The 27,448-nt window shown below is 41.9% G+C and overlaps 1 protein-coding gene across 2 annotated transcripts in view; it reads left to right on the top strand.

The window, feature by feature from the left end:
* spdl1 (spindle apparatus coiled-coil protein 1) overlaps positions 1–11,311 on the top strand; it is a 62,833-nt gene extending 51,522 nt beyond the window's left edge. For both annotated transcript variants that reach the window (XM_070895529.1, XM_070895530.1), the window contains one exon: positions 9,467–11,311. In XM_070895529.1, the coding sequence (XP_070751630.1) occupies positions 9,467–9,626 (160 nt within the window). In that variant the 3' untranslated portion in view covers positions 9,627–11,311. The remainder of the gene's footprint in view (positions 1–9,466) is intronic.
* The last annotated feature ends 16,137 nt before the right edge of the window (positions 11,312–27,448 follow it).

Below are 27,448 nucleotides of genomic sequence, written 5' to 3'. Positions count from 1 at the left end.
AGGTAGGTTGAGAAACCAGATTAAAAGATATGATGGAATGGCAAACATTCAAAGAAATAATCATAATTCACAACGAATGTACATTCCCTTAAGGAATAAAAAAAACCCTCTGGGTTTTGGTTAACGACAAGTTAAAGATAGTATTAGATTAAAGGAAGAGACTTGTATTGTTGCCAAAAAGAGTAGTAAACAGAGGATTGGGAGGATTTTTGAATTCAGTAAAGGAGGACCAAGAACATGATAGAGGGAAAATAGAATGAGAGTAAACTAGCAAGAGACAAAAGCAGATTGTAAAAGCTTCTCTAGGTATCTAAAAAGGAAGAGATTAGCGAAGGTAAATGTGGATCACTTCTCGGCAGAGACGGGAGAAATTATAATGCGTAATAAGGAAGAGACATTAAACAAATACTTTGTATCTGGCTTCGCAGAAGAAGACACTAACATTCCAGAAATGGTGGGGAGCCAAGGGGCCAGTGAGAATGAGGAAATAAATGTTTTTTAAAAATGAGTTAGTTTCTCCAGCACTATTTTCTTTACTAATAGGACTAAAAGCTGACAAATCCCCTGGACTCGATTGCCTACATCCTAGAGTTTTAAGAGCTGGCTACAGAGATAGTGGATGTATTCGTTTTGATCTTCCAGAATTTCATAGATTCTAAAACGGTCCCCACAATTGGAAGATAGCAAATGTAATGCCACTATTCAAGAAAGGACGGCGAGAGAAAACTGAACTATAGATCAGTTAGCCTGACATCAGTAGTAGGGAAAATGCTGGAATCTATTATTAAGGACATGGTAACAAAGCACTTTAGAGTCAATACAGATTTATGAAGGCGCAGCTTGAAGCTATCATTAAGGAAGAAATAGCGGGACATCGAGATAGGAATAGTGCAATTAAGCAGACGCAACATGGATTCATGCAGGGGAAATCATGTTTAACTAATTTACTGGAATTCTTTGATATAACAAGCATGGTGGATAGAGGTGTACCGATGGATGTGGTGTATTTAGATTTCCAAAAGGCATTCGATAAGGTGCCACACAAAAGGTTACTGCAGAAGATAAAGGTACGCGGAGTCAGAGGAAATGTATTAGCATGGATCGAGAATTGGCTGGCTAACAGAAAGCAGAGAGTCGGGATAAATGGATCCTTTTCGGGTTGGAAATCGCTGGTTAGTGGTGTGCCACAGGGATCGGTGCTGGGACCACAATTGTTTACAATATACATAGATGACCTGGAAGAGGGGACAGAATGTAGTGTAACAAAATTTGCAGATGACACAAAGATTAGTGGGAAAGTGGGTTGTGTAGAGGACCGAGAGGCTGCAAAGAGATTTAGATTGGTTAAGCGAATGGGTTAAGGTTTGGCAGATGGAATACAATGTCGGAAAATGTGAGGTCATCCACCTTGGGGGGGGGGGGGGGGGAGAAACAGTAAAAGGGAATATTATTTGAATGGGGCGAAATTACAACATGCTGCGGTGCAGAGGGACCTGGGGGTCCTTGTGCATGAATCCCAAAAAGTTAGTTTGCAGGTGCAGCAGGTAATCAGGAAGGCGAATGGAAGGGAGGTCCTGCTGCAACTGTATAGGGTATTGGTGAGGCCGCACCTGGAGTACTGCGTGCAGTTTTGGTCACCTTACTTAAGGAAGGATATACTGGCTTTGGAGGGGGTACAGAGACGATTCACTAGGCTGATTCCGGAGATGAGGGGGTTACCTTATGATGATAGATTGAGTAGACTGGGTCTTTACTCGTTGGAGTTCATGAGGATGAGGGGTGATCTTATAGAAACATTTAAAATAATGAAAGGGATAGACAAGATAGAGGCAGAGAGGTTGTTTCCACTGGTCAGGGAGACTAGAACTAGGGGGCACAGCCTCAAAATACGGGGGAGCCAATTTAAAACCGAGTTGAGAAGGAATTTCTTCTCCCAGAGGGTTGTGAATCTGTGGAATTCTCTGCCCAGGGAAGCAGTTGAGGCTAGCTCATTGAATGTATTCAAATCACAGATAGATTTTAACCAATAAGGGAATTGAGGGTTACGGGGAGCGGGCGGGTAAGTGGAGCTGAGTCCACGGCCAGATCAGCCATGATCTTGTTGAGTGGCGGAGCAGGCTCAAGGGGTTAGATTGCCTACTCCTATTCCTAATTCTTATGTTCTTATGTTCAATCGTGTTTGATAATTCAAAGCACCTCAAAAAACTCTTAAATTTATCAAGTATAGACTCGCTTTGCATGAAGTTGATATCAGCTTGTCTGTATTAACTGCACCACTGATATTCAAACCAAATCATTGCATTGTGCACAATTTCATAGTTTGATAAAGGAAATGACAATGTGAGCACTTTGAATGTATTCTTCTTTCAATGGGAACCTTTCTGCAAACTTACTTTTTGTCCTTTTTGTGTCTTTTCTCCTACCTTAAACAACTTTAGATCCGTGCTGTCTCCAACGGGCTAAATGAGCACTTCAAAGTATAGCTCATCTGATAAAAGACTGCTTCCTCAATAAAATGCTCAATCACTAAAATGCTGTGTGAATTGCTAGAAATTCTGCATGTAACCTGATGTTTCTGTTCTGTACGTGGACAGCAATTCTCAGAAGAATTCAGAGACTCTCTTGTTTGTGTATTCTCTTGCTCTCTCATCCTCTCTCTCCTACCTTACCCTCTCTCAGAATTTAGACCACTGGTAAAAGTGTGGTCCTTTTTATCTTATCATGCAGAATGCTAAGAAGTTGTACATAATTAGGAAACAGCAATTAATGCAACTTTGCCAGCCATGCCGACTTCCTGAACAGTATCGAGGCAATTATTTTTAGTTCAAATATTTGGAGCATTTTCTTTAGCAGGAATGTGGCTCTATTTTTTGTTTGCTTATCACTCCTGATCGAAGTACATACAGCTGCATTGGAATAATCAGCCTGTGATTTAGCAATACTTTTTTTTTTATGCTGGGTAGCTGTTGCCTTGCTGCTAACCACTGAGAGCAGCTTCTTGTTATCCAGATTACTGAGTTGCAAAGATATGGGGCTAGAAATTCAATAAAGATCACCATCGCCTGTTTCTTGGCGCTATTTGGGCCTTCAGATTTTTTTTTACCGCCCCAAGATCGCCATCGCCCAACTCCAAAAGTTTGATGAAAACTTACCCTGCCTTGGCGGTGGCGATCGAGTCGTCGTGCAAGAAACTGATTTTTCAGTTCGAAAAGTATGATCTCCTACATGTGTTTTTTTTTTAGTTTTTCCAGTTTTTTTCCCGCGTTTCGGGGTCACGCATGTGTATTGAGTTCCAGTTAGTCAGAGTGGAGGGACTGGAGAGGAAGCGGAGAGGACATCTGAGGAGAGAGAGAAAGATTATTATAAATAGATAAATTAGAGTAAATATGGTGATAATATAAATCCACTAAATTTTTCTGAATGTCAAGTTAGGACTGAAGAGGGCCAGGAAGTTTGAGGCCTTAAAATCCTACTCCATAATAACTATAAAGCTATAACTAATGCTAATCGGCCTTCTGTCAAATCATCGTTTAATCAAAATGACGTTGATAAGGCCGGCTTAAGATCAGGTAAGATATATGTTTTGTAAAATGGATCTTGGTGATGAATTTACCGCCGGCGTTATTTTTGAGACTTATTTGGGCGTTGCACGACTAATTACCTCAAAAACGTCAAAAAAGATGGGTGGGTGGTATTTCATAAGGCCGGTGCTAAATGAATGATGAATTTACTGCCAGGCGTTATTTGGGCGGTAAATGAAGATTTTCATCAATTTTCTATTTTTGGGCGGTAATATGAAGAATTTCTTGTCCATGGTGTCTCCTGAAGTATAACACATTGTGCTTGATCTGCTAAATATTGTCGTCTTTATATTGATGTGGTCAGTATTTTATACCATAGTATTCTGGATTATATACATAGCTTGAAGCTTGTTCTGGGGGAGGGTGAGGAGGATCCTCTACAGAATGAGGTGAAGGAGGGGGAATTGCTCCCACCTATGTGTTTAAAGTTTGCAATGCATCACAACAGACTGAAGGTCTTCAACAAAAGTAAATAGTAATGATGTCTCTTGTATACCATACACATAAATTTACAACCACAAAATCGAAGGACAGATAGAAAAATTATTTTTGTCAGTTCACAAATCGTGCAAGTTCTGACTGGCGGACAAGTATGATGCCAACAATCCCAACCTTCTGCAATGGCGTGGCTAAGATAGTAATTAAATGGTCCTGTATAAGCCATAGCTTGCTGTGCTTCTATATTCTTAGTGAACTAGTGCTGGGAAGTGGTTCATGTTCAAAGTCTCCGTGGCGATTTGATCCAATAATTATCAGGAATTCAGGCCACCGCGCCGCGCCCTCTCGGCCCCTCTCTCCCCTTTTTTCCCTCTTTTTCTCTCTCCCCAATGCAGTTGCCTTGTGAGGATTATTAAGTCTTTTACTACAAACACTTTGTCCAGAGATCGTCGCAATGTACATATGATGTCCTTTTTACCTTGACTGTTGTATATGATTCATCACGCAGTATCTGTTCTAACCCTATTTCTTTAAGGTATGCCAAACTAAAATGCCCACTGATAAAAATATCTAATTTAAAATCTGCAACTTATTTTCTCTATAGTCAGCACAAATGGCAGGAACAACTAAACATGAAATGTAACTAATTTTTATTGAAACGATCAAATCATGCATTCAAAAGTACAAAGTGCGACCAAAATATTTTATATGCTAAAGCTATTCATAAACATTATAATTAACATTTTGCACTCTGATTAATTGTGATTGTCGCGCTGATTTTAGCTGGAAATAGGGGAGGTTGTGTCTGGTAAATGCAAGTAGAGGGTGGAGGCCGAGTTGAGATTTTCGATATATGGATAGTCGGTTGATTTACAAAAATCTACACAATGAGGCCCTGTACACCTTGCATGAATTTCCAAAGTACTATTGCTAAAGTGTCAGCTGTGACTCGGGTAGCACACTCTCCTCTGAGTCAGAAGGTTGTGGGTTCAAGCCCCACTCCAGAAACTTGAACACAAAATCTAGGCTGACACTCCAGTGCAGTACAGAGGGAGTGCTGCACTGCAGGAGGTGCCATCTTTCAGATGAGACGCTAAACCGAGGCCCTGTTGGATATCGGGTAGACATAAAAGATCCCGTGGCACTATTTTGAAGAACAGCAGGGAAGTTATCCCCGGTGTCCTGGTCAATATTTATCCCTCAATCAACATCACTAAGATTATCTGGTCATTATCACATTGTTGTTTGTGGGAGCTTGGTGTGCGCAAATTAGCTGCCGCATTTCCTACATTGGGCTTTGGGACGTCTGGTGGTCGTGAAAGATGCAGATATCTCTTGAAATGCAACAAACTAGTGTTGCCGGGCCTGGAAAGCCACTGTTGCCACCCTTCCCCCTCGTGGTTCTCACACACACCGATCAACCAGTGACTCAAATTTCTCGTTCCCTTCCACGGTCTTACCGCACCGGGAGATACGCTCCATGCCACCACACACCAGCAGCCAAAACTCAGGACTATCCCCAGTGCTACAAAACTGAAGGGACCACACCTGGTGCAACTGAATACTACTTTCCCCCTATCTAATATTGCTAAATACCAGAGGTCCAACTGCAACATTTTTCATACTATTATGTGAATTCAGTTTTAAAGCTAACTGATAAAGGATTTAAAAAAAAATATACAAGATGCACTCAATGAATGTTTCATGTATTCAGTTACTTTAGATCAGTAGGTCTGATATCCTCTGAATGGCATGAACACCCCCAATTGTTAGAGATGTATCCTCCGACTCGCCATGAGCACCACGGGAGATTTGTTCGTGTTGTATGACTTATCCGATGATCTTGAGGACTTCTACTTTTTTACATTTTGTGGAATGCCTATGATGATTAGAACATTGTCAGAAAGGATAAATGGTAGAATATTAGAATTAGAGGATGAGTGAAAAGGCCAGGGAAGAGAGCGAGAAGGGGAGGAGGATAATGAGAGAACCCAGGGAGGGAAGGTTATTTGTGGACGAGAGAAAGCCAATGAACAGAAAGAGAACTTGAGTGAAGTGCAGACAACCTTGAAAAGAAGAGAATGGAAGTGGGAGCGTAAAGAGTGAAAAAGCCAAGTTAAGGAATGGAAGGGGAGAAAGTGAAGAGAAAGCCAAGGAAGGGAGTTGTGAAACTGATACAGTTGATGAATTGAAAGGAAGTAAATAGGAATGGAAAGACAAAGGACAGTGAATGTGTAATGTGCTTGGAGAGGGGAAGGAGCAAGAGAGCCCAGTTTGAGAACAATTATGAAGTGCAGACATTAAGCTTGGTTCAATTTTTTTCCTTTATCCATATCAATGGGGCACAAGAAATAACTTCAGAAGCGTTAATTGTTAAAGAATTGCATTGTTAGAAGTCACGCTAATGCAGTTGCTCTTCTAAAATTAAGGTTGGTTGGGACTGAGCACAAGTTTTATGCTGCGTGACCTTTGTTACACTTAGGAGTATTTAGATATTTACTTTTTCATGTCCAAACACAATTACTTTTTTTTTAAATGCACTGATCATTACAGGTGGAGGATCATTGAAATTTCAACATAAAGCAGGCTATATGACCCACTGTGCCTGATCTAGCACTAGTTTCTTAATGGAGCTGTCTATTCTAGGCCCACTGCTCTGCACTTTTTCCTTTATCTTTTAATATTTTTTCCTTCATGTTTAATCAAATTCTTTCAAATATGTATGCACTATTGACCCTTACCTAGCTGAACACAAAATACATCAGAAACACTTATTAAATCGAGCGAGCGAACTCCTACAAAAACCTATTGCCAACCCAGGAATGCATGACTTAAAATAACCATGGTGTGAATTCTCAACAAATTTGCATTCGGGGAAACCCTGTCATTACAATAACTTTTGAAATAGATGTTCTAGATATCAATGTACTGATAACTTTGGGGATTATATTCAAAAGACAATTGGATATATACTTTTGGGGGGGGAGGGGAGAGAGAGACTTATGGGACAATAGGGAAAGTGGGAGAATGGGAATAATTGGATAGCTTTTTCCAAGAGCTGGCACAGGTGCGATGGACCAAATGGCCTATGCTGTAAGATTCTATGATTTGAATTATTTCCTCCCTATGTCTCTGGTTGGGTGGGAAATGAAGTATAGATATTACAAGTTTCAGCAACAGTTCTTCTAGTCTGTCACCAATGATCCAAGAATGGAGCCCAATTTTCCAGTTGACTACAGCTAGGTTTGCAAACTGTTCCCAAGTGCAAATGCCAGTTGGAACTGGGATTTCCAGATTTGGATACAAGTCTTATCACTGGGTTGTTTATGGATTAATGTGTCCATTGATGAAATGTGCACTGCACTAAGACATGACACTGGTACAGTTCAATTCTTAATATTAACTCTCTGAGTACTAAGTGGTCCTTTCTGCTTTTCAGCTGTTATGGCAGATGCAGGATGAATGTTCAGTGCAACAGCTCGTTTAAGATCCATGAAAATGCATTAGTAAATTGTATCATTTTTAGACTTGCAATTCCATTATAGTACTCAAAGGATTAATTTGTCAACATGACATAAGATGGTTGGTTTGAAGTTTTTTAATATGTACATCTTAAAATCTGTGTTCTTTAGTTGCAAGCCCTATATTTGTGGACTTTTAAGAACTTGAGTCATTTTAGTTAATATTTTATGAATGGAAGTATTTGATTTGTAGACTGCAGTAATTTCATGAAAAGAAAACTCTTATTTGAAAGACAAGGTTATATAGTTAAGGTGTGTGATTGTGAGAAACTGGGACAGCCAATTACTGCAACTGGTAGGTGCTACAGAATTGCAGTAGTGGATACTTGCACGTGTGTGTGTGTAAAAAAAAGAGAATCACTTTTTTTAAAACCCTACAGTGGGGCCGTCGCCTGTTCCAAAAGCTGAACTTGTCATTTGTCTGTGGGAAATGCTGTTCATACTGCTGTAAAAATTACATTGTGATGAGTTGTAACTTGTGCATTGGATATCGCAGCATTTTTAAAAATTGGTTCATGCATTGATACAAAAGAGGCTACACAGAGTGGGATACAGTGAATGCATTGTCCCCCATGCTTGTACTGCTACTTTATTGTACACTTACTTTTTTATATCTTGAGAGCTTTTTGCTTTGTGTAGAAGTTATTGAACTGGTGTGTTTGTTCCTGTGTACATGGGGATATTTGATACAATATTGCACTAACTATTTTTGCCAACAGTGATTTATTCTTGGGCCTTGCTACAAAAAGTTACATTTTGTATGAAAATTTATTTTTTACTATATTGATACATTGTTTGTTTACCCAGAGAAAAGCAAGGGAGAGACTGGTAACTTTTTCAATGTGATAAAATCCTACAGCTTGTTTCCCAGACTGGATCCATTATACACTATCTGAAGGGTGGCTGAGGCAGTCGAGAGGGTGCATTGCAGTTTCACTAGGATGTTACCTGGCATGAGAAAAATAAAAAGAAAGACTTGAAAAATTTGGGACTGTTTTTATTCGACCAGGGGAAATTATGGAGTTATTTGAAAGTTACTTAAAATTATACCGGGATCGGACAGAATAGATAAACACATCATTGTCAGTGATTGAGGGGTCTACAGCAAAGGGACATGGATATTAACTCAAATGTAAGAGATTTAAGACAGTGAGCATGTGAAACTTTTTTTATACACAGTGAGTTGAGACTGTGGAATGCACTACCAGAGTTGGTCATTGAAGCAGAGACCATGTCAACATTTAAGAGTAGGTTAGATAGCTTGAAGGAAAATGGAATATGGGGACATGGCAGGCAAATGGCATTAGGACTATGGCTCATGGAGGATAAACACCAACCTAGACTAGTTGGCCTGAATAGCCAGTTTGTGTTGTAACTTCTATGTAATTATAATGCCCTCCATCTATTTAGTGCTTGTGTTCTCTGGCTAGTTTGAATGCCAGGTTACATTCCAGTACAATGTTTAATCATGAAATTACTGCAGTTCTATGAAATGGGATTGCTTTTCTAAATCATTGAATATCATTGTATAATTAACAATTTCTGTCAAGATTGTCTTTAAAGCTTTTGTAGTCTGTTTGAGATTTATCAAGGGTGTTTCCTAATTTATATTTGTAAATTTAAACACTTTCTCTCGCGCGCTCTCTCTCTCTCTCTCTCTCTCTCTCTCTCTCTCTCTCGCCCCCTCTCTCTCTCGCCCCCTCTCTCTCTCGCCCCCTCTCTCTCGCCCTCGCTCAATCCATCCAAGCATATTCCCAAATGTTGTAGATTTTGGTCTCAATTGTTAGAAATCTGGCCTCAATAATTATTTATCATAACCTGCTCCTATTGGCTACTTCTGAATTGGTGCTGGATAAATCTGATTTTGCCATCTGTATTGTGTTTGATCCGTTAAAACGGAAGATTGTTTGACTACTCTGCCTATAGGGTGTCCAGGGCTGATGTGAAGGTACAAAAGCCAGCTGAGGAGGAACTGAACGAAGAAGAGAAGCAGAAACTAGAGAATAAAATCAAACGGCAGAAGTTGCAGCCAGTCATCCACGTGTCCTCTCAGCCAACTGTTGAATCACAGTGTTCCCAACAGTGAACAAAATAAACGTGTGTCTTTCTGCTGTTGAAGATTTAAGTATCCCTTTCAGTGTTTATCTTGGGATATGTGTAAATAAGTCTGTACATGTATAATATTACAAGCCATCACTTTGAGACATGCATTTAATGCATCGAGCACTCAAATTAAACTTGATGTGGTATTGTAAGTGGGAGGTGCTGGTATAGTACATTTTTGTTTGGCAGTGTGTTGAATCTTGCAGTTTTATGTCACTGATTTTGACGGGGAAAGGAAGGATATTCTTCAGTATTCAATGGATGTGTTTCTAAGCCCTTCAGCTCATAGAAGCTTCCATTTCACCTCCTGTCACTGAGGGAATGGAGAGGAGAGGACGATTAGACTAAAAAATACAAGAGGGCTGTAAAACTAATGCAGACCTGTTGCAATTTGGGAGCCCAAATTTATTACACTTTCTCCTAGAGATTAACAACTTCAAACAAGCTAACTTCAAATGTGATAAGTGTATGTGCTCTTATTTTGCTGAAGTTGAGCAATGTTTATTCCATGACTCTTTTTTCCCTATCTTTGACTGCAGTCCAAAAATGTACTACTGATCTATAACAATATTGTTCCCAATTAAGTGTTAAAAGTAAGTTACTTGATAAGGGTACTCTGGCCTTGAGTTTTTTTTTGTTCTTTACATATACAATCCTCATCTGTTGGATCCACTGCACTGTAGACTGAGATGGTGAAGGGGTGTACAGATGTCCTTTTTCCCAGCGACTGCATCTGCTTCTTCTGTTGGACATCAGGAAGTGTAGCCCAGAGTAGTTTACACCATGGTGTTGTGTCTGGCAGAGTCATTGGAAACTCATGCTGTGAAAGAGAAAGTTGCATTTGCATCGTGTTTTATATCCCTCCAACCACCCTAAGGTATTCAGTGAATTACTTCAAAACTCTGACTGTTATGGGGGCTAGCATTTGTGTCCTAAGATGCCACCTCCCCCACCAGCACCACAGAAAAACTGTCTCTATTCCTAGAATACCACGAGCGGTTGTGCAAGTACCTTCTCTTCATGCAGGAAAACTGGCCAAGTTATGCTAACCCTAGGAACTTTATTGTGGTGTGGCTCAAGTGTTGCACAGGCATAGACCTGGAAACTGATACCTGCCTATCCATCTTCTTGGTCTGCAATGGTGGCAGGCGGTCTGGAGGGGTCGTGAAGTGGAGTGTTGGTATTCTATTAAGCATCCTGTGTTCTTTAAACCTTATTCGAACAGTATCGTGACGTACCTAGATTGAACGAGTTTAAAAAGTCAAAAAGCATTCATGTGTTTATAGCATCATAGTGTTTATAATCTACACATTTGTTTTATAGTACTGTTTACATAATAAAGGAGTACAGTAACCATTTGAATGTCATCCGATGCTGGCCTGAGCAAGTAACAAGTGCAGGGAGATGGACTCTTGTGTTAAGTCACAAACCAACTTTACCTTTGCTACAAACAATTTTGATATCCTTTGGAAAAAGTAAATTTAAAAAAATTGCAACACTGTTTGCCCTCTCGGTATTCAGCGCCGCAAGTGTTTGAGTTTTTGTCTTTATCCTCTAATCCTATTTCTGTTCCCCATGACCTCACTGCCTAAATTTGTCATTAAAGATTTGTATATTGGTAACTTGTCTGTGTATTTTAATCAAATTAAAATGGAAATAAAATTTGAATTCGTAATCCCATTTTGTTTTTCTAGTTTGTTTTATGGAGAGCTTAATGTTCTTTTGCTCTTCCATTAAACAATATTGAGGGGAAATGCTGTTCTGTTTTGGGTGGGGGGGGGGGGTGTGTGATCTTATTACTTTGCTATTTGATACAGGTATGACTCATTGGACTGCACTTTCCTGTTCCTGGTCCTACACACATGTGATGAACTTTTATTAAAAAATGTTACATTGATTGCACCCCTCTGAGCCATGTTTCAATAAAATATAATGGGTTTGTATAATTTTTACTATGTTCACTTAAACTGTAAACTATTCAGTAAATTATAAATATGCACCCTCAACTTGGGTTGAATCATTTACAGCTGTACAACAGAGACTGATGACTACATTGGTGGTGATGGTGGGAGCAATTTGAGATTATGCATTATATGTAGTTGCTTCATGGGTTCTTTGCTTAAGAATTCATAGCAACACATTGTTAATAAACCAATTAGTTCTTAATAGCAAAGGTTTAATGATCACACTATACATTACCAGTTCATGCACCAGGCTCACAACTGCATAACTCATCGTAGATGACCGAGACCAAACTGACTGGAGTTTTATTGAGGCTTGTGAACATCATGTGACCGGCTAAGCCACTCACAATGCAACAGCTCTATAACAACCTGTGAGCATAGTCACAGGTACATACATTGCATGCATTAAGTAGCACTATATATGTTAATAAATGCTAATGTACTAATATGCATAGTGATTAATTTTCAGTTCAAAATATCATTATCATTTTAAATGCATTTCTTGTAGATATTTTCAGTGAATGCAAGATTCACTGTTTTCAAATGTTAAATGTTAGAAAGGCCTTGTGCTAAGATTTGAAAATGCTGCCACATTTTTAAGACAATGAGTAGCATTTTAATGTTAGTGTAGGTCATTGCAGAGACAATTACCCAATGTTGAGCAGAATCCAAAACTTATTTTAAGAGAATTGGGTTATTGTTTCAAAAAGCAGATTACTAAATCTTATTTGAGAGCAAGACCCAGACTGGGATTATAGAAGGTGGCTGGTGCAAACTTGATCAGCCAAATGGCTTGTTTTGGTGCTGTAGCATTCTATGATTCTATCTCCTGTTATTCCCTGGCTGCACCAGGAGCACTAGGGAAGATTGGTGTCAAAACCACTCGCCCATTACCCTTTGATGAGCACAAAACGCATCGCACAGATTATCACCCAATTTCAAACCATTTAAGATTTTTTATTTTAAATTGAGCTATATGGAATGAGGGGAGGGAGTATGTATTCTCAGGTTGGCCATTAATCTGTAGATGAGTGGTTCTCGAACTAGTGCGGTAGATAAGTGAAGAGAAAAAGATTAGTGAAGACAAACATAGGTCCCTTGCAGTTGGATTCCGGTGAATTTATAATGGGGAACAAAGAAATGGCAGACCAATTGAACAAATACTTTCCTTCTGTCTTCACGAAGGAAGACACATAATCTTCCAGAAGTACTAGGAGACCGAGGGTGGAGTGAGAAAGAGGAACTGAAGGATATCCTTATTGGGTGGGAAATTGTGTTAGGGAAATTGATGGGATTGAAGGCTGATAAATCACCAGGGCCTGATAGTCTGCATCCCAGAGTACTTAAGGAAGTGGTCCTAGAAATAGTGGATGCATTGGTGATCATTTTCCAACAGTCTATCGACCCTGGATCAGTTCCTAGGGACTGGAGGATAGCTAATGTAACACCACTTTTTAAAAAGGGAGGGAGAGAAAGTGGGTAATTATAGACCAGTTAGCCTGACATCAGTCGTGGGGAAAATGTTGGAATCAATTATTAAGGATGAAATAGCAGCCATTGGAAAGCAGTGATGGGATTGGTCCAAGTCAGCATAGATTTATGAAGGGGAAATCATGCTTGACAAATCTTCTGGAATTTTGTGAGGATGTAACTAGTAGAGTGGACAAGGGAGAACCAGTGGATGTGGTGTATTTGGACTTTCAAAAGCCAGTGCTGGGATCCCTTGGGACTTCAGGGGATGCGCTCCCTGGTGGCGGAACATAGGAGTGCATGCTTTACAGATACACAACACTGTCATGGCGTGGGTGATGCGCACATCCTTGTGATTCCTGACTGGGACAATGACATAGTCAAGTGGGTGTCAGTGTTTGGAGCGAGGGTGTTGCCACTATGCCTTGTATTTGTCCCTCTGGCGGAACAAGGTGTTGATGACAAATTCATGTTCTATGCATTTTGTCAGGTGTAGGGTACCGCTGGAGTTGGCTTTCCCTACCCCCCCCCCCCCTGCCAATCACACCTCCCCAGAGGGCTGTGTCCTCGCCGACCCTGGCGTTGAAGTCACCGAGGAGGATCAGTTTGTCGTCTGCAGGGATGCGGGACAGGGATTTTTCGAGGTTGGAGTAAAAATCCTCTTTGGTCTCATCTGTCGCATTGAGTGTTGGGGCGTACGCACTGATGACTGGCACATTGATTCCGGGATAGGGTGAGTCGGCGAGTCATGAGACGTCCATTAACCCTGCAGGGGGAATCTTTGAGGCAGCCGACCAGCTTACTTTTGATGGCGAAACCGACTCCGTGGAGGCGGTGTTCTTCCTCTGTTAACCCTTTCCAGTAGATGGTATAACCTCCACCTTGTTCCTTGAGCTGACCTTCCCCTGCCTGCCGGATCTCGCTTAGGGTGGCAATGTCGACCTCATAGTGTCTCCTAAGTTCCCGTGCAACTATGGCGGTGCTGTTGGAATTGTTCATGAGGATCCTGACGTTCAAGGTCCCGGATTTCATGTTAAAGGAGTGAAAGATGCCTGTGCGTGAGTTCTTTTAACATGGGGTGGTCATTGCACACTGGCTACCACAGAGGCTTAGCTGAGCAAGGTCTTGGTTCAGTGGCAAGGGGGTCCAAGACAACTGGAGACCAAACACTGCTGTATGGGCCTAGTTGGCTACGGCGACATGTTGGCCGCAAGCTCGGCCCTGAGTAGCGCCCTTGATGGTAGGTGGTCCGAGGCTTGGTTGGGGGCCTACTGGAGTTCAGAGTGGAAGGTCAGGGTGGTCACAGCCATGATGCTCACCACCTGCTGGAGGAAAGGAGGCCAGGTCACCAGTGGGGAAGGAGAGGTCCAGTCATTGTTGAAGGAGGAGGAGATCCAGTCGCTGTGAGGAGGAGGTCCTGCCGTTGCCGAAGGGGAGGAGGCCCAGACGCCATCGTGGAGGAGAGGCCTATCTACTGCTGTTGGAGGGGGCCGGGCGTCGTCGAGGATCGGGTGGGTAGCTGAGTCGACGAGGAGGAGGAGGTCACCAAAGGTGGGGGCGGAGGAGAGAGGTCCAGGTCGCCGCTGCAGGAAGTTCGGTCGTCACTGGTAGTCTGGTCGTCGCCGATGAGTCATATGAGGGAAGCCTGAGGTAAGTCCGAACTTGTGGGAGTCGCAGGATTAGGGTTTAAATGGTGAGTACAATTTTGACTGGCCACGTTCTGTGCATGCGACACCCAGTGGCCGGGAATGGTGCCGGATGAGGGGTGGTGCCAGTTAAGGGAGTCCCGGATAAGAGCGGTTCAACCTGTACTGTGGATGTAGTACATTTACTGCTCTGGCAGCAGCGAAGACACAGTACAGGTCGTGCCTGGAAGTGGAGAATAATTTACGTGACAATGTCAAACTTCACACCCTAATAGACCAACTCGGCAGTGAGAAGCAGGCACACGCATCTCACTGGTATCTAAGTAAGTGCCTGTTTTCTTAAAATCATTGGCCCAGAACTTGCAATCATGATGGCGGTAAACTGGCAGCATTTACCATCATTTCGCCATTGAAACTGACTGCAACTTCAGGACTTAGCACATGCAGTCTAACACGGGAATCCTGAAGTTGTGGTCTGTCATTCACTGCTCTTCACAAGCTGCACTGTGGACCACTCCCCCACAGAGCCAGTAATCAGTGAGAGTACTGCTCTGGTGCAAACTTCCCCTGTTCCGAAGAAGTATCGCTGTTGGAAACCCCATTTAAAAAAATTAGACCCATTCAAATGATGTGCAACTGGGTTTTTAACGGCGACCTAAGTAATTACTACTGATAAACAACCATTCTGGCCGTAACTAATTTTATAATTGGAATGTAAAATTTATCCATTCATTTTAAAATTAATCATTTCTAACTTAATTTTATTTTCAGCTACTACAGTAACCCAATGTGTGTGTCCCAATCTTTATTTCACTCTGCCAATGTTTTAAAAAATGATTATTAGTGCTTTCTATTTCCTGGTTTCAGGTCTGTAATAATTCTGCAATGTGATTGGCTGCTTAGACAGCTTCTTGACGTCACAGCAGCTCAGTGAGATTCCCACTATAGTACGCTGATTTCAACTGTACGTTAGTAAAGCCAAACTTCTCGCCACAGAGATTGAGATCTTTGTGTTAAGCTTACTTCGGGGCCAGCAACGCATGCCTTTGCTTCACTGTTGACCTCAAATTTACAGGCCATTATTAAAACGCTCTTTACATGCAGCAGTTTCATATGACTATATATAGTATAATTTAGATGGGGGTGGGGTCTGTGATTACTAACCAATTTCTAAAGGCGTCCTTCAACCAAAAAAGTTTGTTAAAAGGGCAGTCTACCTTGGCAGTGTCCTCTGTTCTAGACAGCCAGTCACATAATAGATCTTCATGGTCGTGTAAGTAAGCTGCAAAATAAAATTACCAAATGGGTTAAAAGCTTATTAAACTTTGAATTTTAAATACTGACCACTAGATGGTACAAGAGTCCTGCTAGGCTGCGATGCATGCTTAAAAAAAAAGTTCTTAACGATATCAGCTGATATATTTAGCGACGAGGCTAAGGAGGCTAAATTGGGAACTCTGATTTGTGATCATAATCCAGTGACCTCTACAGTAAGCCTGAAAATGTGAACATCGGGTCTGAGCTTGGTTGGCGCTGTTAGAACCCAACAGTCGGAGGAGTTCGGGCAGTCCGGGGAGCGTCGACAGGCCTATAAAGGCCCAGCGCGTCGGTGAGGCGGCAGTCGGAGGAGTTCGGGCAGCCCAGGGAGCGTCGGCAGGCCTATAAATGTTGGTCGGTGCAGCTGCAACAGGGTGAGAAGGCAAAAAAGAAGTAGAAAGAAATTGAAAGGTGATGTCACAGCCAAGGGGGTAAGTGATTGGCTGGTGATTGGTAAGTAGTTTATCTTTTTCTTTTCTATATCATCAAGTAACCTTTTAGCCTTGTTGCCAAATTAAGTTTATCTGGAGGTTAAGTCATGGCAGGATAGCTCGGACATGTGTTATGCTCCTCCTGTACTGTGTGGGAAGTCAGGGATGCATCAGATGTCCCTGACGACTATGTGTGCGGGAAGTGTATCTGGCTGCAGCTCCTGACGAACTGCATTGCGGAACTGGAGCTGCGGGTGGATTCACTCTGGAGCATGCACATTGCTGAGAATGACGTGAATAGCACGTTTAGTGAGTTGGTCTTACCTCAGGAAAAGGTTACTCGGGCAGATAGGGAATGGATGACCAACAGGAAGAGCAGTGGAAGGAAGGTAGTGCAGGGGTCCCCTGCAGTCATCCCCCTGCAAAACAGATACACCACTTTGGGTACTGTCGAGGGGGATGACTCACCAGGGGAGGGCAGCAGCAGCCAAGTTCATGGCACCGTGGATGGCCCTGCTGCACAGGAGGGCAGGAAAAAGAGTGGGAGAGCTATAGTGATAGGGGATTCAATTGTAAGGGGAATAGATAGACATTTCTGCAGCCGCAACCGAGACTCCAGGATGGTATGTTGCCTCCCTGGTGCATGGGTCAAGGATGTCTTGGAGCGGGTGTAGGACATTCTGAAAAGGGAGGGTGAACAGCCAGTTGTCGTGGTGTATTTAGGTACCAAAAATATAGATTTTTAAAAAAGGGATACAGGTCCTACAAGATGAATTTAGGGAGCTAGGAGCTAAATTAAAAAGTAGGACCTCAAAAGTAATAATCTCAGGATTGCTACCAGTGCCATGTGCTAGTCAGAGTAGGAATCGCAGGATAGCTCAGATGAATACGTGGCTTGAGGAGTGGTGCAGCAGGGAGGGATTCAAATTCCTGGGACATTGGAACCAGTTCTGGGGGAGGTGGGACCAATACCAACTGGACGGTTTGCACCTGAACATTGGTTCTGGTCCTGCCCTAGTTTGCTAGTGTTGTTGGGGAGGAGTTAAACTAATATGGCAGGGGGATGGGAACCTATGCAGGGAGACAGAGGGAAGTAGAATGGGGGCAGAAGCAAAAGATAGAAAGAAGAAAAGTAAAAGTGGAGGGCAGAGAAACATAAAGCAAAAAGGGCCATATTACAGAAAAATTCTAAAAGGGCAAAGTTAGAAAGACAAGTCTGAAGGCTCTGTCCCTAAATGCGAGGAGTATTCGGAATAAGGTGGACGAATTAACTGCGCAGATAGCAGTTAATGGGTATGATGTAATTGGCATCACAGAGACATGGCTCCAGGGTGATCAAGGTTGGGAACTCAACATCCACGGGTATTCAACACTTTGGAAGGATAGACAGAAAAGAAAAGGAGGCGGGGTGGCATTGCTGGTTAAAGAGGAAATTAATGCAATAGTAAGAAAGGACATTAGCTTGGATGATGTGGAATCGGTATGGGTGGAGCTGCAGAATACCAAGGGGCAGAAAACGCTAGTGGGAGTTGTGTACAGACCACAAAACAGTACTAGTAAGGTTGGGGACAGCATCAAACAAGAAATAAGGGATGCATGCAATAAAGGTACAGCAGTTATCATGGGTGACTTTAATCTACATATTGATTGGGCTAACCAAACTGGTAGCAATGCAGTGGAGGAGGATTTCCTGGAGTGTATTAGGGATGGTTTTCCAGACCAATATGTCGAGGAACCGACCAGGGAGCTGGCCGTCCTAGACTGGTGATGTGTAATGAGAAAGGACTAATTAGCAATCTTGTTGTGCGAGACCCCTTGGGGAAGAGTGACCATAGTATGATAGATTCTTTAATAGGATGGAGAGTGACACAGTTAATTCAGAAACTAGGGTCCTGAACTTAAGGAAAGGTAACTTCGATAGTTTGAGGCGTGAATTGGCTAGAGTAGACTGGCAAATGATACTTAAAGGGTTGACGGTGGATAGGCAATGGTAAACATTTAAAGATCACATGGATGAACCTCAGCAATTGTACATCCCTGCTGGAGTAAAAATAAAATGGGGAAGGTGGCTCAACCGTGGCTAACAAGGGAAATTAAGGATCTTGTTAAATCCAAGGAAGAGGCATATAAATTGGCCAGAAAAAGCAGCAAACCTGAGGACTGGGAGAAATTTAGAATTCAGCAGAGGAGGACAAAGGGTTTAATTAAGAGGGGGAAAATAGAGTACGAGAAGAAGCTTGCCGGGAACATAAAAACTGACTGCAAAAGCTTCTGTAGATATGTGAAGAGAAAAAGATTAGTGAAGACAAACGTAGGTCCCTTGCAGTCGGATTCAGGTGAATTTATAATGGGAACAAAGAAATGGAAGACCAATTGAACAAATACTTTGGTTCTGTCTTCACGAAGGAAGACACAAATAACCTTCCGGCAGTACTAGGGGATCGAGGGTCTAGTGAGAAGGAGGAACTGAAGGTTATCCTTATTAGGTGGGAAATTGTGTTAGGGAAATTGATGGGATTGAAGGCCGATAAATCCCCGGGTCCTGATAGTCTGCATCCCAGAGTACTTAAGGAAGTGGCCCTAGAAATAGTGGATGCATTGGTGATCATTTTCCAACAGTCTATCAACTCTGGATCAGTTGCTATGGACTAGAGGGTAGCTAATGTAACACCACTTTTTCAAAAGGGAGGGAGAGAGAAAGCGGGTAATTATAGACCGGATAGCCTGACATCAGTGGTGGGGAAAATGTTGGAATCAATTATTATGGATGAAATAGCAGCGCATTTGGAAAGCAGTGACAGGATCGGTCCAAGTCAGCATGGATTTATGAAGGGGAAATCATGCTTAACAAATCTTCTGGAATTTTTTGAGGATGTAACTAGTAGAGTGGACAAGGGAGAACCAGTGGATGTGGTGTATTTAGACTTTCAAAAGCCTTTTGACAAGGTCCCACACAAGAGATTGGTGTGCAAAATCAAAGCACATGGTATTGGGGCTAATATACTGACGTGGATAGAGAACTGGTTGGCAGACAGGAAGCAGAGAGTCGGGATAAACGGGTCCTTTTCAGAATGACAGGCAGTGCCTAGTGGAGTGCCGCAGGGCTCTGTACTGGGACCCCAGCTCTTTACAATATACATCAATGATTTGGATGAAGGACTTGAGTGTAATATCTCCCAAGTTTGCAGATGACACTAAACTGGGTGGTGGTGTGAGCTGTGAGGGGGACACTAAGAGGCTGCAGGGTGACTTAAACAGGTTAACTGAGTGGGCAAATGCATGGCAGATGCAGTATAATGTGGATAAATGTGAGGTTATCCATGTTGGGGGCAAAACCGCGAAGACAGAATATTATCTGAATGGTGACAGATAAGGGAAAGGGGAGGTGCAACACGACCTGGGTGTCATGATTCATCAGTCATTGAAAGTTGGCATACAGGTGCAGCAGGCGGTAAAGAAGGCAAATGGTATGTTGGTCTTCATAGCTAGGGGATTTGAGTATCGGAGCAGGGAAGTCTTACTGCAGTTGTACAGGGTCTTGGTGAGGCCTCACCTGGAATATTGTGTTCAGTTTTGGTCTCCTAATCTGACGAAGGACGTTCTTGCTATTGAGGGAGTGCAGCGAAGGTTCACCAGACTGATTCCCGGGATGGCCGGACTGACATATGAGGAGAGACTGGATCAACTGGGCCTTTATACATTGGAGCTTAGAAGGATGAGAGGGGATCTCATAGAAACATACAAAATTCTGACGAGACGGGACAAGTTAGATGCGGGTAGAATGTTCCAGATGTTGGGGAAGTCCAGAACCAGGGGACACCGTCTTACGATAAGGGGTAGGCCATTTAGCACTGAGATGAGGAGAAACTTCTTCACTCAGAGAGTTGTTAACCTGTGGAATTCCCTGCCGCAGAGAGTTGTTAATGCCAGTTCATTGGATATATTCAAGAGGGAGTTAGATATGGCCCTTACGGCTAAAGGGATCAAGGGGTATGGAGAGAAAGCAGGAAAGGGGTACTGAGGGAATGATCAGCCATGATCTTATCGAATGGTGCTGCAGGCTCGAAGGACCGAATGGCCTACTCCTGCACCTATTTTCTATGTATCTATGTAGTATGTGTCCACTTGTGCTAGTGGACTATTCTCCAGCATAAACCACTCCCTTTGAATAAAGGGAGAAGTAGACTATATGTCTGCTACACACTCATTGAGTTCAGCTACAGAGTAAAACACTATATGGATAATAGCTGTATATGGCATGAGCAATTGGGGATATCAACATCTGGGGGTTAGCAGCAGCTTAACTGGACTAGCCACAAATCATGTGGTAACAAGAGCAGGTCGAAGGCTGGGTATTCTGCGACACATGTCTCATTACAAGTTAGGATTGTGATAGAATACTCTCCATTTGTCTGGATGAGTGCAGTTCTACCAACACTCAAGAGGCTTGACACCATCCAGGACAAAGCAGCTCACTATATTGGTACCACATCCAACACCTTAAACATTCATTACCTCCACCAGTGTATCATGGCTGCAGAGTGTATCATCGACACGATGCACCGCAGCAACTTCGACAGCTCCTCCCAAACCCTCCAAACACTCACTATCCTGACTTGGAAGTATATCGCCGTTCCAGGATTTTGATGAAGAAGGAACAGCATTGTGGGAGTACTTTCACCACACGGACTACAGCAGTTCAAGAAGATGGCTCACCACCATCTTGTCAAGGACAATTAGGGATTGGCAATAAATGCTGGCCTTGCCAGCGATGCCCACATCCCTTGAACGAATAATTAAAAAAATTAAAAGGCCAAGTAACTGAAGACAAGTTCAGAACAAAAATCAACTGTGGGGGGAAATAGTCATGAAGATCATCTGCCCAAAATGGGAGTTTAGTAAATTTGTTAAAAGGGCAGTCTACCTTGGTAGTGTCCTTCTACTCTTCCACCCGCCCCATGATGGCAGATAAATGTAGGTGGAAGTTGAACTTCTTTCAATCAATTAGAAAGGCCACATTCATCATCTAACAAGCCATTGCTTTCAGTTTAAGACATGCCTCTACACTATACTTGCCATTCTAGCAAACTCTGTCATGTTGTTATCGCAAGTTGCTCCTCTGCAGGAAATTGAGAAAAAAAGCAGAATGGTGCAATTTCACAGTAATTACAGGAGTTTTAAAAATACATTTCCCAGTAATGAGCTGCAAATTATTTCTTGATGAACTTAGAGTAGTGACTTCCCAATTGTTAATTCTCCAGTCAATGCCAACTTGCGTCAAGGCTACAAAGCAACTACCTCTTTAGCAAAACATTTGTGGAGATAGGGGAATAAACAGTGCCCGAACACATCTGGCATAGAAAAGCTGGTTGGGACTACAAGCGCAATGTTTGGCAATCCAGTATTCCAGGGCATGACACCACCGTGAATAAGCAAAGGATGCAAGGACTTACTGGAACTAGTGAATTCATTCATAAGTCATGAGATTTCCGTCAGTGCCCAGCACACAGAGAACACAAAGAACCCAGTTACAGAGCTGCTCAGCAGGACTGTACCCTGTTCTTGGCATATTTTTGCTTTTTAAGGCATTTCTGTGGTATCTGACTAGTCTCATTCAGCATCAGTTCTACTGTTCCAATTAATATTTATCTTAAAATTGCCCTTATTGCTATTGCACATGTTTCTTTGCATGTGTTTTTAACAGTCATAGTGATCCTTTGGCTATTATATTTTGAATCCTTCACTTAGCGTTTGTTACTGTCTTTCAGATTGAGTACTTTACATGCCTTATTCTAGTTAAATGTCTGATTTGTAAGCATGCTAATTACCACATGTAGTTTCAAAGATGTTGCACGTGCTTTACCTGCTGAATTTCTGGTGCTCAGTGCTGCCTCTGATGCCTGCTTTTAGATAGCTTGCTCACTTAAAAGTGAAACAGCACAATTGGCCATATTTCACACTGGTGATTCATTAGGCAGTGTGTAATACACAGAGCAGTAGACAAGCTTTTTCTCAGTGGGATAAAAATCGGAACACTAGTTAAGCTGTTTGAGACTTTGTTATTAAATCCCAATTATCCCTCGATGTGGGCAAGTGTCTTACTTCTACTCTGTGCCAATTTTTGGCTGATTACACTCCAGGGAAGCGCCTTGGGACATTTTATTATGTTAAAAACACTATATAAATGCAAGTTGTTATTGTAATGCTCTGTCTATGGCCTCAAAGCAAGCAAGTGCTCACTATCAATGTCAGTATGAAAATATAGATGCTGCAATATGTTCTGGGAATGCCCTAAATTTTTAAAATTGAAATCCCATTTCATTGGAAAAGTGAAGAGATGTTCCTTAGATCAGTCTGAACTGGATTTAGTAGGAGGCTCTTGACTGCTTATTCTAACTCTGACCCCTTCAAAAATAAACCCTTCATCAGAATTTACCAGTATACATTCATTTATAGGGAGGTCCATCCCTTCCTATAAATATGCTGTTGCTCTGTGTATACTCCATCACCTCTATCCCAGTGACCAGGGTTGATGCTTGGAACCAAGGATAAGCATAGAAATGTCATCTGTTCGTGCCTCAGTTTTGGAATTGGTAAGATTTTAGTTCTGATACGATGCAAGATTTAAAAAAAACCTCTTGGAAATCTTCAAATGGAGTGGATTGTTTCCATAAATGTTTTACTATATGACCATTGTAGGTTTTGACCTGCATATTCCTCTGCAACCAGGAATTCAGTTGATGGAATTAAGTATAGGACTGTGATCAAATATCACAGAACACCAAAAGAGTCCAATCTTGTTAGGTCCACAGAAATTACGTCTGGAGAGTGCAATCATCAAATTACGTTTGTGTGTTGGGGAGAAAAGCATTGCTCTTAGGAGATTAAGTCAGTTGGGGAGGTTTCTTTGGAAGGTGAGCTCTCAACAAGGATAATAAGGTTTTCTTGCCCCATACTTGAGTTCTTGAAATGTTATACTGTTGGGAGAAAATATATTGGGAGGAAAGAGGTGAAAACATTGTGGAAGCTGTATTCAGCTTGGATCAAATCATGATCTAATGCTCTAATGCAATTTTTTATTGGGCTGTAGGAAGGTTCGTCCAAGTGAGGTGACCGCACCAATACGAACGGCAAAATACTGCAGATGCTGGAAATCTGAAATATAAACAAAAAATGTTGGAAATACTCAGCAGGCCAGGCATCAATTGTGGAGAGAGAAACAGTTAACGGATTTAACAGAGGTGACAACTGTGATATATTCTTAGACATCACTAACAAACACACTTTACAAGATGGCTCCAATACATCATGTGACTTTTATTGTATTTACAGCAGCAGTTGCATTCGCACAGTAGTCCACTAGGTGGAGCAGTACTCCACTAGGTGGAGCTCTATATTACAACATCACTGTCTATCCTTGCATGGTTAAATCTAACTTTAACCATGATTTGAAGCAGGACGGGCTTCTCAAATGGTGGTGTACATTGGGAAGCAGGACTGCGAAAGGTCAGCAAGCGGATGCCATTCTAATGTCAATTTAGAGATTATAAACCAAATGATCATTGGTGAGCCGTGGATTAAAGTTTAGATTGTTGCGCAGTGAAGTTTCCTTGTGAGTATTGTTTTAAATAATTAGCCCTGCACCGGGGATTACTGAAACAAAACATTTGTGGCATTCATGTCGTCAAGATATGCCAAAGCATTTCATAGCCAATGGATTACTTCTGTAGTGTAGTTGTGGGAGTACCTTCACCACACGGTCTGCAGCAGTTCAAGAAGGCAGCTCACCACCACCTTCTCAAGGGCTAGTAGGGTTGGGCAATAAATGCTGGCTTTGCATGCGACGGCCACATCCCAGGAACGAATAAGAAACAATGTTATTGTTATTTGGGCAAACATGGCAGCCACTGTGCCACAAACAGCAACTGAGACAAATTACCAATTCATCTATTTTTGATGATGCTTGTTGAGGGATACATTTCAACCAGGAGTAACTCACTTCTTTTTCTTTGAATAGTACCATGGGATCTTTTATGCCCACCTGGACAGACATGCGGGGCTTGACTTAATGCCTCACCTGAAAGTCAGTGCCTCTGACCTCCCTCAGTACTGTATTGGAGTGTCAGCCTCAATCATGTACTTAAATCCTATAGAGGATTTTGAAGCCGCAGCCTTCTGACTGAGGTGAGGATGCTACCACTGAGCTAACCTGCCACTTACAGAAGGCGGTTCTGTAAAATGAAGACAAAGCCAAAACAGCCAGAACTCAACAATGTTACTGTTACGGAAATAATGACTCCGTCATCTCGTTAGTCTGTGTAAATAACTCTCCAAGCTGAGGCAGTACATCCAGGTATGCGATGATGACTCTAATACATTGAGCTTACGATCTGTTCCTTTCGAGTTTGTTCAATGCACACTAGAGTCTAATACCTCTTTCCTGATAAGACGAGTACTGTAATCCGGGCTTAGAAGTTAAATCCTGTGGGTGAATTAGTGGACCTGACCCATTTATACTTGTATTACAAATTTGTAGTTCCATTTCTAAATTAAATCGTGTACATATGTTTGATGCATGCATCAGATTTTGTATGTATCTACGTGCAAACGCAGACTTTAAAAAAAAATTGTTTCATTCTGGTGGCAACCCGAGTTAGCAGGAAAGCATCTAAATTGACATCAGCATTAGACCTACCTGACTACAGACTGGATTTAAGAAATCTTGCCTTGTTGATCACTGCTAGGTTTTATTAGACTGACAATGTCAGATTTTAATAAGGCCTTAGGAGTAATCATGTAGCAGATACAAAGGGGCATGTTACGCAAGAACCTGAGGTCAGTGACAAGCAGCAGTGAACCTTTGTGTTTCATAAATATTTGCTTTCTTTTTACAGTATTCGGACAGATTAAATATAAATTGTATTTCATTTTTTTTAAGTAACAAGTTGGAGGCTGACAGGGAGAAGACTCCAGCATCGGCCACACAGCAGTAAGCAGTGGATTACTGGGATATGAACCATAGGGTGCTGGGCTAATTACTCACAAGTGCGCCAGTGTGAGGGCCTGTGGGGGTTTTATCCTAGTTAATCACATGCGGTAGTTATCCTAGTAAATGACTTCTCCGCTGTGCATCCTATTTATATCATATTTAGATTTTATGTGGTTTTTTATGGCATAGGGAAATTATTGTGTTGAGTCTTCGTGATTTTGTGTATTTAAGGCACAAGGCAGGCCTTTCTTTTCCATATGCTGCTGTTTGCAGAAAAAACATTTTAAAAAGTTATTAAAATATATTTTACGCACACTTATGTTCTGGATAGGGATTTTAGTTTCCTGTTCAAACTGAGAGCCACCCATAAAGCAACTCTAGATGAAAATACGGAAAATGCTCCTTCTGCTAACTGGCTTTACATTCCATGTTCCATTTAGTTTCCTGTATGTTTTAATATTTTCTTTAGTGAAGTAATAAATGAAGTGACTTGTAAAATGTAAAACTTCTGAAATGGTAAAACAGTTTTGTGGTAACATTTTTTAGACAAAAATAATCCAATTTTAGCTCTGGGATTTCAGACCCTGTTATCTTTGGTTCAGTGTTAAGCAGAACTATTTTTAAATCCTTAAAATCCAATTTTGCTTAAAATAAAAATCAAAAAGCCTAAATTTGGCTGTGAATAAACACTAAAAATTGAGGAAAAATATGGAAGCTGTAAACCCTACTTTTCACTTAATGTCAACTATTGTATTTTTGGAACTCAAACAATACAAAGGTTTAATGCAGGTCCTTACTTAAGAACCCCCACAGGGTGAGTTACTGATCTCTGGCTGTACTGTGAATTAAAGAGGCATGGCCCAGAGTCCAGGCATCCCTCAAAGAAAGGGCTGGAAAACTGTTTCCGTGCACCTCAAACTGGCCGCATGCAGATCACATTGACTGCGACTAGGGCACAGATATCTATCTACCTGCCTTCTCGGTTATAGTGTGCGCAATTCGAGGGAGAAAAACACAAAACGTCTTTCTTTATTATTGACTCTCGCTTCCAGTACCTCATGCAGTGGCAGAGCTTGCGGGTGAAGGAGAGAGACATTATAGATTAGACTCTAGTATCGCCCCAGCTGAGCACAGCAAGGTATTGGCAGAAGTTGTGGAAAAAAACAACAGGCTTACGGCACATGGTTTGTGTTTGTGCTCCACGCCACCCCTTCTGCGGGTTCAAGTGTAGGAGCAGTTGTCGAAACAGAAGCAGCATATTGGGCAATGGGTAATTCACATTTCTCATAGAATGCAACGCATGATATTTAAAGGAAATGTACTCATGGTGCAATGCTGTGTGATTATACATAACATCTGTGCACCAATGGAGGCTAGATTCAAGGGCATTGCAGTTAGTTAATATTTAATTGATTTACAGGGGCAACTTTACTCCGCATGTTGCTGCTATAGACAAAAAGTGAATGTTGATAATAGGAGAAGAGCTAGAAAGTGGAGAATTTAAGTTCGGAGAAGGTGTGACGAATTGGATTTTTCCTGCTTTGATACCTATATTTCTATATTGCTCATTTAACCTTTTTGTTTTGTAACAAACTGAAAGATCATTAAAGTCTTTCCAAAAGCAATTTGGAGTGTTAATTAGTATACAGAGATATAGGGGCGGGAGGAGGCTGATGTGGAGCATAAACACAGTCATGGACCAGTTGGGCCGAATGGCTAGTTTCTGTACTGTACATTCTATGTAAGTGAGGAAGTTGGATATGCATCTGGAAAAAAAATTGCGGGGAAAGGGCAAGGGAGTGGGACTAGCTGAGAGTCGGCACGGGCTCGACGGGCCGAATGGCCGCCTTCCGTGCTATAACCATCTATGATTCTAAGTGGCAATTTACAATCTCAAACACTTCATGCTATTTTGAGAAGATCTCTCCTTGTGACAACTGATGGTCCAGGGTGTCATTCCATTGCGGGGCGGCTTAGCTAACCAGATG

Source organism: Pristiophorus japonicus, chromosome 12 (assembly GCF_044704955.1).
Source record: "Pristiophorus japonicus isolate sPriJap1 chromosome 12, sPriJap1.hap1, whole genome shotgun sequence".
Classification (NCBI taxonomy): Eukaryota; Metazoa; Chordata; class Chondrichthyes; family Pristiophoridae; genus Pristiophorus; species Pristiophorus japonicus.
This window is presented reverse-complemented; position numbering and strand designations above follow the sequence as displayed.